General features: G+C 41.8%; 1 protein-coding gene across 1 annotated transcript in view; it reads right to left on the reverse strand.

Moving 5' to 3' along the window:
- The window catches only part of LOC146972357 (transmembrane protein 65-like), a 33,514-nt gene extending 21,636 nt beyond the window's left edge, over positions 1–11,878 (reverse strand). The window contains exons 1-2 of the mRNA XM_085802479.1: positions 11,554–11,878; positions 10,902–11,237 (exon numbers count right to left, since the gene is read on the reverse strand). Of these exons, the coding sequence (XP_085658605.1) occupies positions 10,902–11,208 (307 nt within the window). The 5' untranslated portion in view covers positions 11,209–11,237; positions 11,554–11,878. The remainder of the gene's footprint in view (positions 1–10,901; positions 11,238–11,553) is intronic.
- Between the last annotated feature and the right edge of the window lie 397 nt (positions 11,879–12,275).

Here is a 12,275-nt window from a genome sequence, read left to right on the forward strand (position 1 = left end):
GTGAGTCGGTCCATTCTGAGTTTTATACGCTTGAATAAAAATGCCAGATACAGTCAATAAGGGTTTCTGCAAATTCAGGTGGTGTTAAAGGGGCAGAAACAAGCGGTATGCAAGAGGTATTTTTCATCAGAAGACTGTGCATAGTAGTGCAATGCAGATTGTGAGACTGCCTCTCTTACAGTATGTGTGTGTGTGTGTTTCTTGGGCTTTATTTAAGATAGAGACTGATAAACATCCTTGTTTTCCCTGAGGATTTTATTGACTTTCCACTTTCACACCTCTTCACAAACAGAGGGGATTCTCATTATCTGAGAACAGTTTTAACACAGGAGACAGTGTCATGGTGTGTGAGTGTATAAACATCTGTTGGCTTGTATGAGCACATGTGACCTTATTTGCACCTTTGAGGATGCGCCTAGTGTGTGTGTTTGTGTGTGTGTGCGAGCGTGCCTGTGCACGAGATCGATAGAGCTCAGCCGAACAGGGGCAAGAGATGACTGCAGCCATTCATCAACAGCACTTTGCTATTCTCATATGATTTATGAGACAGAGGAGAGGAAATTACCCCGAACACAGAATGTGGGCCAAGATGGCAGAGACAGTTCTTAGAAAACATGGGACATGAACAGATGTGCAAATTTTTGCAGCGACTAAATCAGAGGTTGAAGTGCATTTGTCCTTGGATAGATGATTGGATTTTATACAATAATGCATTAAGCTCTGGCCTTGGCAAAGTTAGTGCCCTTGGCTAGATTTTTGATTGTTGCTTCCTGATTTGTGAGCCTGATAATTTTGTCCTTATTTATTTGTTGTTTTTTTTTAACAAATTTTGCAGCTGTGACTCAAAGGCAGACCTAGGCCACTAGTCTTGGGTGGTGTATGATATGATGCATGCATTGGGTACATGCGTCATGTCATGACAGTGAAAGTGTTCATGATGTTGTTAACTCCTGAGTAAAAGCTCAGGGTGCATGCTGCATGCTTTTATTTTTGTAATCAAAAGTCTGTTTTTGTTGATAATGTTTAATTTAAAACTGATTAATAAAAATATACTGGCATATTCAACTGCAACATTTGAGACAGTAGTGATACACCATGAAAGGACTAATCCACCTTGAGCTTGTTATTTGCATACAAGGTTATTTGCAGGAATGCCTAATTATTTCTATTTTCTAGACTTTTTACTTCTGTAACTCTACCTATTGGTTTTTAGTATGTGTTTGGAGGGCTCCTGAATGTCACATCTCTGAAAACACAGAGCGAAAATAATGAGTAGCTCCCAGTAAATGCAGGGATAACCTGTCAGTTTAACCTCCTAGTGAAGTCGCCCGCTTCTTTTTCCCTGCGTGTTCAGTGAACTCTGTTCAGTCCGTTCCCCCAGTGCTAACTAAGGAAGCCATAACGAAACAAAAAACTGAAACATCCCCCGACAAATGGCAGCCCAGAGGAGAGGGGAGAAAGGAAGGGGTTTCTATTTATTGAGTAGCAGGCACTCGGCCAGTGGGACAAAGAGGAAAAAGGGAAATATTTTTAATTGAGAATGAGACACTCATACTGAAAACAGTTAAGAGTCATTCCCCCTTGCATTAAGATTTAATTCCTGATATATGGACCATGCATTTCACATGACAGATAGTAAAACTAATTCTTACTAAAATCCTATCATACACTCCTCCCCAATTACGGTGTTAAACCTGTAGTTTCTTATTCCTGGCACTCAATGAAAGGGAGTTTTTTACTGTCATGTAGAACAGGTGAACTGGTGGCATCTGGTCTCCTCAGTGCCAATTAGTCATTGATCACATGACACGCAGGAGCACATGGGCAGGTGCTCTCACTTGTTTTGGCTAATTACAAGCTCTGTGCTGTTGTTTACAGACCTATCTGACTCACAGCAGACATGTTGGCAGGAGAAACAGGTGCATTTGATCATTCGACAAAAATAACTGCTTCTCATTGAGGGTGAGCTCGGTGCAGGTTTTATGTTTTTGTGCAGGCTGGCTTTACCCGCGGTGTCTGACTGAGGCACTTGATGGAACTGAGCCAATGAAATTTGTTTCATCTGTGCTTTTCCTGCTATGACAAATCAAAATGTCTGCTGCGAAAAAGGTTCTGCTGCACCCGTTTCATGTGGGAGAACGTTACACCTTTATGATCCGCTTTGCTCTGTTAGCTTGTGCTGGGATGTAGCTCTACAAAGCAGAAACAATAAGACTGCTTACACACAGTGTGACCATGGCACTCCAGCTGAATAAGAGCAGCAGCTTCATCTTAGAAACTGCTCTGACAACACATCTTAAAGCCAGTAGTATTTCCATTTGGTTTCAGTCATGTGATGTTGTGCTTGATTTTCATATTTCCACACCACAACAGTACAGCGTGCACCTGGAGATCACTCTACTGTGGATCTGACTCCAGCAAAGAGTGCTCAGGAACTGCCTTTTAAAGCCTGAGGACTAGTGGCTTGATTTAAGGTGATTTTCAATATTCAATTTACATTTAACTACTATTTTAAAGCTGCTTCTGTCAATATAATCGGTGGAAATGGTTATAAATAATGTGAGATAGATTGTTGGTAGGGACCAACTCACAAAGAATTATCACATGACATTTCCCATCATGATCTCATGATGAGCTTCTATTCAGCTTATTGTTTGGGTTACAGTCCAGTACTTTACTGTTCGGGTTCAGTTTCCAGACATAGCGGATGACTATTTTTATATAATAGAATCTGGTTGTACATTGTTTTCTAAGTTAGCTTGTGAGCCCTGGGGGGCATTTAGTCACATATTTTTACTCTAAAGTTGATGGAGACCAAAAACAGAGCTAAAGTAAGGATGGGTAAATCAGCAACTGTTTGTAATACCAATTTAAAATGTAATAATGTTGTTAATGCTAACAGTTAAAAACAAAAAGCCACACATTTCTATGTGATTATTTATATCTACAGTATTATAGTTAGGTCACATTTCTAGTGAGGTAAGCAACTCAGTATTTCCCGAGGTTAAACCCACAATGAATACAAAGGAGTGAATACAGGCTTGGAGAGAAATAATAACCTTAATATCTGGTATAAAGTGCTGACTATGGCCTTGCGGGCCTGCAGTGAAATCAGCATCTATGGTGGCTGTGTAGCAAGGTCAGTTAAAGAAGCCCCTGTGGGGATCCAGGTACAAATCAAGGACGAGGCAGGTATGATGTGGAGTGTGCGGTGGTCCATCAAGAGAAAACAGGGGAAGGACTGTGAGTGAGCAGGTAAGAGCAAAAGCAATGGAGGAGAAAAGTTTGAGATGACAAAAAAGTTCACACTGTCCTTTGAGGGGGAAAAAAAACATGAAAGAATTCATTCCTATTCATTTCTGTCTCATATGCGCTCAAGTCCATGACCTCATGATCGAATGGACAGGCTCATAAAAACAAACACCATCTTGAATATCAAACATGTCCTGCTGCGCATAACAATATTACCTGGGCTTCTGTGCTGCTTGTATAATTTGATTCATGCCTCGACCCATCTGTCTGGGTTTCAGAAAAAAGACCATCCATACACAGTGATTTTCCTCCTCACCTCATCGGGTATAATTTGAACGATAAAAATTGAATGGATGCCAGATTGGACAACAACCTCACATACAGTACAGCACTAAAGGGGGTTTGTTCTTTTACAACGACCCAAAACAAGAAAAGGCAACTCAGGAAACTAAGCAAAGAGGATTTTCGAGCATCACATTTGTCCTTGACATCAAAAAGTATTTTTAGCTTTGCATTACTGGGCCCTTAACAATACATTGGAAACTTTTCAGACATGCTTTCAACAAACTATTGCGATTAGCTAGCTAGCTACAGCTAATCATATCAGTCAGTGAGTGGCTGCTCAGCTTAAAAAATCAATCTATATTCTAAAATATAACATCAAGGACAAATGATCATAGAAATGATGAAGGTTGGGGTTTTGCATCTGCATCAGTTGTTACTGTAAATCCAAGGTGTGTCATGCTGGATCAGGACAGTAGGCTACAGCAACAGTATTACAGTAAAGGGCCGGGTTTAGCCAGCTGTCAAACACAGTTCATTGTCTGTGCATAATCAAATAAGGCATCTCCTGAGGGAGAAAAGCTGTAGGTGTCATATCATTAAATTTTGTCCATCTCACAAGCCAATAATTTCAGTTTAGGAAAGTTCCCACTAGAGAGCTGAAATCTCCTCAGTACACAAGGCTGCAGCTCTGTTGTTTGCAGCAAACTGCACTCAATAAATACACACAGTGTTACAGTCTGCGTGATGAGCAATGTGCTGTCTGTGCACAAATCACCAGACAAATGAAACAAATGAAAATTGGACAGCAGTAGGAGTAAAATCCACTACACGGTGGCAGCTTCGGGGTGACAGCAGGTTAAATGTCACCACAGACAAACCATCATGCAGCAATGTGTGTGAATTAACATGATAATAACGCTGCTTGAGCCGAGGCAGGATGAAGAAATGAGAAGGTGAGCTCCTTTGTCCGTCTTTTCAAGGAAGAACGCTATAATATGAGAGGTGGTGACGGGATGTGGCCTCCTGTCTTTGAAATATAAACCTGGGGTGGAAAGGATGAAAAGCTTTGCTCCTGGATATTTCACGCTCACCAAATGTGCAGTCACAGAGCGCTCAAGATGAAGAAGAATTTTTTAACTCTAAAACGTACAGAGGATGGGATGTTTCAAGAAAATGGAAGGAAGATTGATTAATGTGTTGATGCACCTTAGATTTTATACAGCTAACCTCAAGAATCCCAGAGGTGAAAAAACAAAATAGTGATGAAGAGCGTCCTGATGCTCCTCTCCACTCTCTCCGGTGAACTCTCTCTCTCTACACTACTTGTCCGTCCTCTGAGCCAAGAAGAGAAATTGCCTCAATCTACTCTCCTGTCATGTCTAGTGGGGAAACCATGTTAGCATAGTGGATGTCACCGACTCCCCATGTGAAACTGAACGCTGAGATCACAGAGGTCCAGATGGAACGGAAGGATCTCTGCTCGTTTATTCGCTCATCTGCTCCATCTCTCCTCCCCTCCTCTCTAGATCTGTGCTTCTTCTTCATCTCTCCGTGCTTTCATCACATACGAACCTGAGTTGAGACTGAACTTTTTTTAGTAAAGTGAACAAGATAACTTTCTATGCAAATATATTCCCCCCTGTCTGAGAGTTGGGAGAAGTAACCTTTTCTATTTCTGAAAATATGCATAGATCAGCATACACTGTTGGTAGGAAGGAACATGTTCAGTTTATATCTTATGCAGAAAGGAATTCAAAGTCGCCTAAAAAAAACAAAACAAAAAAACATTGCTGTGAAATTTCACTGACGGGTTCATTAGCCATTTTCCAGCTTGGTGCTAATAACAAAAATTATATTTAAACATCAATAACACTGTCCAATTTTCTACAGTTACCACACTGACTAAAATATTGTGGATATGTTAATAATAAATACGTTAATAAATGTGATTGTGAAAATGGTGTACTGTATATTGAATGAAACTAAAGATAATAACCTAATCATCATCATCACTTCAGTGGGCCCTGTGCATCTCCACTCTCTCTCTATCATTATTATAACCTCATAATGAGATTGAAGTAAGAGGAGCTTTCTTTCATGTCTGATAATAACGTGACGTCGATATGAAAACCCCAGTCTGAGTTATTAGGTTTGTCATTTCCCCAGCCAACCAAATCTTTTATATGAAAATCACTGTCTCTGACTTTGACAGTGCAATTAGTGAGATATAATTGTGAAAGGAAATGCTCTGCACTTAAACTGTGCTGTAGGTCAGAGATGTACCAGTGGGGTTGGGGCTTTGCTTTTGTTCCCAGATGAGTTTTATTTCCCTCTGTGTTCAATTTTGTTGCTAACATGAGCTCATTTTTTCACAGTTTCTGGCTTGAGTCAAACTAAAAATACTGAATCAAATGTCCTGGAGTGGTAAAATGTGTATTAGTGTTGATATTTTAAAAGAAAAGTCAGACACTTTGCACCAGTCTGGTGGTTGGAGTCAAGATCCTTGTTTGTTTTAACTTTGCTCCATCCTTTCTCTTCCCATCTTTTCACTCACCTCCTCTCAATACCGCTTCATATCTAATTCCCTGAGTCTCAGTGTCTCAACTCCACCTGTCTTCAAAGTTTTACATTCTCTCTTACACCTCTAAGGATTGGTCATTTCTACCAGTAAAATAGTCCTGAAGCCTTTGAAATTCAGGGATTGAAACAAGAGTGAAGAGTGTACTGACATTCACTTAAAATTCTTATTTTTTTTCTAACTTTTTCTTTGGTCTGCACTCAAACAGTCTTTGAGATGATCTTGGCAGCCTCTAAAAAGCTCAGTGGACAATTTTTTCTGGAGAATAGTTTCAAAAATACAGAAACTAGGAGGCAAACTAACGTTTTATCAGACTTCATCTGATTTCAGATGGGTTTTGCTCCTTTTTACTATTTCACCAAATTATTAGATGCTTCAAGAATAAAAATAGCTTCAACTACTCCAAAATAACCAGCAGAAACTGCTGGTTACATGAAACTTTACATTAAAACAGGGACCCACAGTAAAGCTGACCTCAGATTAAGTATGACCCACTTCCAGAGAGCAGTGAAGTAAGTTTTCGCTTTTTGTCAAAACTTTATTTTAACAAAGCCACCTTGATTTACTCTCTGATCTACCAGCAGTACTGTTAAAGCACATTCACTTTTCTGTCTACAACCTTGAAGCTGCGCTAATCGCGATTTTTAGATTAACAATGGATCAGAGCTGAGTGATGTATGAAGGGGGGGGGTTGCTCGTCATCCAACTCTCTTCCAACTCTCCTCAGCTCTGAGGGACATTTAGTATCTATCAGTTCCACAACTTAAATGTGGTTCACTCTTACTGCTCTCATCAGCATTGTTTCTTTGTATTTGGCCAGAGCAAGAAAGCTATTTCCAGCAGAATAACCTCTGATGAACCCACTGTACACCTCTTGCCCCACAGGCCACAGCACCAGACTGCAGATATTTCCCTGAGGAATTGTTGGAGCCTGAAAACGTATGAAAGGAGAGTGAATCGAACTGAACATTGGTCAAATACTAGAAGTAAAACCCTGAATGACTCATTGTCTGTTTAATACTCCTTACTACAGCAAGAAAATTCTGGTGCTAAAATCTCAATTTCTGAGTGTCCTTCTGGCTAATCTATATTTCAATGATACATACAGGACCTACACATCGTATATGACAAGTCTGTAGTATAGTATGAGATTTATACTTAACAGCACAATCAGAAAGAAATGTGTTTTAGAGGTAGAACCCCATTCAGCATGCATATACAGTACTGCAGTAGACTCCACTGCCTCAGACGACTGCCCAGTGCTAAGATATGTCAGTGAGATTTAACTGCAGCCAGACACCGAGCTTCCTCACCAGTCACCAGACCTGCACACAAATGTCAAGAAAATAAGGGTTTGGCTTCAGATGTCCTGCAGCTACTGGGTCGAAAGATGATGGATCTTGATGAGCCTGTCAAAAAAAAAATCAATCTCTCAGCCAGCGAGTGTGAGAGGGAATGTGTCGACCAGTACAGCAATCACTGATTCAGCTTCTCCGCAGCCTGCATATACAGTACAGCAGGTAAGAGAATCCCTGAGGGTTTTTATAGCATGAAGGTGAGGATGTCAGCGAGCTCCAGCCAGGCAGGCCCCATAGGTCAGGGCAGAGGGAAGTGGCTGTCCTCTGTGTTCACATCAGTTGTGTCTTTGCAATAATTTTCAATATAAAGGAATATTTAGATTTAATGAAGGTTGGTATTTCCTGATATCCTGCAACATTGATACATGATTGATGATAAGTGCAATATACGGGTCCAAAATGTTTTTTGCAACCTCGTTGTGTGACATGAAATCGTCCACCCCGAGGCTCATGTCGGATTTCGCACAGTTTGCTCAGCCATGATATTGTGGGACAGTTGTGGTCCAAAGAGGGAAGGCCTGTAGTAGTATGTGGTCAGGATGCAATCAGCCACAGCTGACAGGAAAAGAATGGTGCACTAGTAAGACAGAGAGCATGGAGGATCTCATTGAAACGCCTTTTAACGATCCTCTGCGACAACTGATAGTGAATGTTGGAAAGGGTACAGACGTAGCTGACATGGTCACTAAAGGTGTGCTACACAGTACTGTATGTAATGGGCTTATCAATAACACATCACTGTGCATGATCACATCTTTGTTTTTACTGCCAGCACCACCAACTCAGCATCTTTCCGCATTATCATCACAGCTGAAATAACAACAGTAGCCACTGCAGTTTCTACCAGTCAGCAGAAATATAACTGGCCTATTTTTAATGCAGCCACAGGGAGAGAGGTGAACAACTTGACCCGATCGATAATATAAAGGATCCATACCATCACGTGCAGCAGATGACAACAACAATCGTCCCTCCCCCCAGGTGCATTTATGCTTCTGACGCAGGATCTTATGAAACATAATTTGACAAATAAAAATAAAAACAGCCTTGTAGAATGTATATTTAGGTGGGGAATAGTACCTCAAAACTGCATTTAAATGAGCTACTTTGCTATTGCTACATAGCTTGCGACAACATTAACAGCTGTTTACTTGTAAGTCAGTTCAGCATCAAGAGCCGCCTCTAGCAGTGCAATGCAACCCCAACATTAGCTCTCATCTCTATCATGTATTTTCTTTTACTTTAAGTAAAGCATATCTTGGTACACTTTATGATTGCGACTCATTGCAGCCTCCAATCTAGCCTCAAGATGTAGACCTGCCCGGTGTATTATAACCTATGGCTGAAGCTCTTGTGAAGGAACAATCACCACCATCCTCCCAGCTCCTTTAAAGCAAAGATAAAGTCACAGTATCAGAGGTATGCTAATATTAACAGTGTCACTCCAGCCTGTCCTTGATACTTGAATACTTGACTCTACAATGAGAAGAAATAGTCATAGCAGAGGATGAAGTATGTATGTTTGATTAGTTGCTATAGGCTTTATGACCATGCAGGTGTATAGAATGAGTATATAGCAGTTCATCTACTGGGTGGAGCAAAAGCCTCTAAGTGTCAGTGTGGAGGAACTGTGAGATTTTAGGGGATTATTCTGTTAAAATCTCAAGAGGAGAGAGCTATTTGGAGCTTCCCTGCAGGCCATGCGAATCATTTGTCCACCATGAGACATGAAAGTAAACAAAGCCACACTGAAAACTCCACTGATTTATTACAGAGCTGCAGAGATAATGCGACAGTGCTTTGTCTTTTATCCTCGAAATCATATGGCTCAGAGCGGCATATCAGATATTTTTCATATCAGTTTCATTGCTGACTAAAAGAGCACTGATTATGTTTCCAGTTTATATACATTACAATTTACAATGGCTTTCATTAAAATCCAATATCCAACAACTTGGCACATAGATGAACACAAAGCCAGGAGACAAAATTAAAATCATCCATATCAAGTTATTAAGGGAAAGAAATATAAAGGATGACAAAGCTCAGGGCAGCATACTCTCAGAGCCTCATATGCTTTAAGCTTCTTCATCATTACTCTTGTCTTCCTGCTTCCCCTCCCTCCATTCTCTTCTATCTCAGTATCGATCAATCCCCTCCCTCCTCTCTCTCCCTATGTGGGACATGGACTGTGCTCCTCCTCTTATGTACTCTCATAATTCGATTCCTATGTTCCACTGATGCCCGAAGTACTGCTTCAGAGCTGCGCTCACACAGTGAACTGCAAAACCAAAGACTGTACACGCAGGACCAGGGAGTGCAGATTGTACCGGATAAACTGCACTGCACTGTTCACCTAGTATGCTCCATTAGTTTCTATACCACCTAGAGCCACAATTAATGAGTTCTTCTCCAAGGTGGTTTGGGTTAAAACAACATTAGGATAACAAGTGAACTAACGGGTTGATATATTATATCAACTAGTCCTTGTCAAATAACTCCAGATTGTCGGTTTTATTTTTTTACTGACTCCTGACTCCAACCTATCATGACACTTTTTTCTCCCCAGCAGTTTCAGGTAGAAATATTGACTTACACGTCAGAGATGACAGATGGACGGCATATATCACAGGACTAGACTGACAGTCAGTCTCACGCAGATTCACACCCACGAGTAATTTAGATTGTTCAATAAACCCGACCAGACATTTCTTTGACCGCGAGGAAAACAAAAGGGGTGTAAACCAAGCCAATCCTGTTTGTTCTGCTATATCAGGACTGTAGTGAACAGGACTGCACATCCATGCCCATTCTAGGGCTGCCAATACACATTTGCTAATCAATTATTCCTGATTATTCGGTAATGGTGACATGCTTTATTGATTCCTGCCAATATATTCTCTTTTCTCTGTACACAGGGAGGACAGAGGTCAGAGGTCAGAGGTCGCCTGCAAAACAGCACTGGGGGATTATAACATAACTTCATGGTGTGACAATGGGATGATGTTTTGAGAGAAGACAACGGCTTTAACCAGCTGTGGCTCTCAGATCTGCATTATGCTAAAGATCAAACTGGTAAGATGGTAATCAGCCTGATATTTTTTTTTTTACCACCAGAATGAACTGTTTGCTACTGGATATTACATCCAGTGGTGAATAATCAGACTTATAATGGAATAGGCTACTACTGTACCATAATGCAAAGTAAATCATCATACTGGATCATTATTATGAAGCCAATACCAAATAAAGCATTTTCTCAATTGTGAATTTCCAAAAATGTCTCCCATTAAAAGACCAATCCTGTTTTATGTTAGATGAGAAATTCACTAAAGATAAGGTGCATATTCAGATGTATTAACCCACTTCACTCAATTTCAAATATGACTGTATTTTGCTCAACACATGCTTCGGAACACATCACCTACCTTGAGCTATAGCTATGGACTCGAACTTGTGCAGTTCTCGCAGCAGGCAGGTTCGCTCAGTCGGATGAAGACTATAAATAAACTCCTTTGCTCCCCGGGGCGAGTTGAGCGGCTCCACGGGCTCCTTCATCGGGTGTGTGCCCAGGTTACACCTCTGCACCAGCGTGGACAGCGGGGGCTCTGTGGCGAACCGTGCCGAGGATGCCACGGCGGGTGTTTGGTGGTTGCTGAGTCCGGCTCTGGCCAACCCAGTCCCGGCTCTCAGAGAGAGGGCGGGCCGCAGCACTCTGCGAAGGCAGGGCAGCATCTCTGGGATAGGGGGGGAGGTGAGAAGAGCTGATGGAGAACAGAGGGGGGATACTGTCACCACAGGCCCGTCAGCAACACAAAAACACATGGCACATGTCACTGTAGGCTACATGTACACTATGACACAATTAATGGCTGCAACGGTCACATGAAAACACACAACTGCACAGACCCCATCCTGGGTTATTTAAGGGCAAAGCGCGGGCCTGGTGACAACAGATTCACATTATTTACCAACACATCGATTCGAGCCTACGTTAAACGCCTCATGGGAGACATGCAGTGGATATAGGATGCGGCAGATGTCCACTAATCCAAGTGCAACTTGTCTTATCGGACGCACCTCAGTCGATGCTCCGCTGTCCCGGACCGCAACCTCCACAGCAAACCTTGAAAAAACACAAGCTGCTCCGGCGCATACGGCTCTGGTCTCCTGGCTGTCAGATTTCGGAGCTAACGCACTCACACACAGAAAAAAACACACACACTCTGACACACTGACTGGCTGCTGTATATGTGGCAACAAAATCACATTTTTGCGAGCCGTAATCCCGGGTTGATGTAACCTCTGGCTGACGGGATGGTGTGAGGCGGATGGGAGGGCGCTCCAGCGGCCAATAGCCCCGAATACATTTACCAATGGCAGCGCTGCTTTCCTCCGTACGTAACTGTGACGGCACCGACCGCCAGACGTACGCAGGCAGCAGGCTCCTCTCCATATAATACATCCATGGCTCCTCTCCACACAGAAGGATCATGGGCGATCAGTTGTACAGTAGTCATGATATAGCCACAATGAAAACCAAAAGGTATTTCTCTGCAGTGAGAGTAAAGAGCATGACTACCTGTGCCATTTAGTGATAATAAAATAATATCTATATTGATTATGTATTATTGTAAGTTTCCATACAGCTTAATGGATGTCTCAGACATGCTTTAAGTCTATTGTGGGGTTGCTCTACCGTTTTAAAGGAGTGTATTTGTCAGTTGGGTGTGTAACCCATTCCTCCCTTTGCTGTTATGCGTGTGGGGCATTTGAGCTATTCAAGCCAAGAGTCCACACCC

This window comes from Trachurus japonicus, chromosome 16 (assembly GCF_045865225.1).
Source record: "Trachurus japonicus isolate A0001 chromosome 16, Traja_1.0".
NCBI lineage: Eukaryota > Metazoa > Chordata > Actinopteri > Carangiformes > Carangidae > Trachurus > Trachurus japonicus.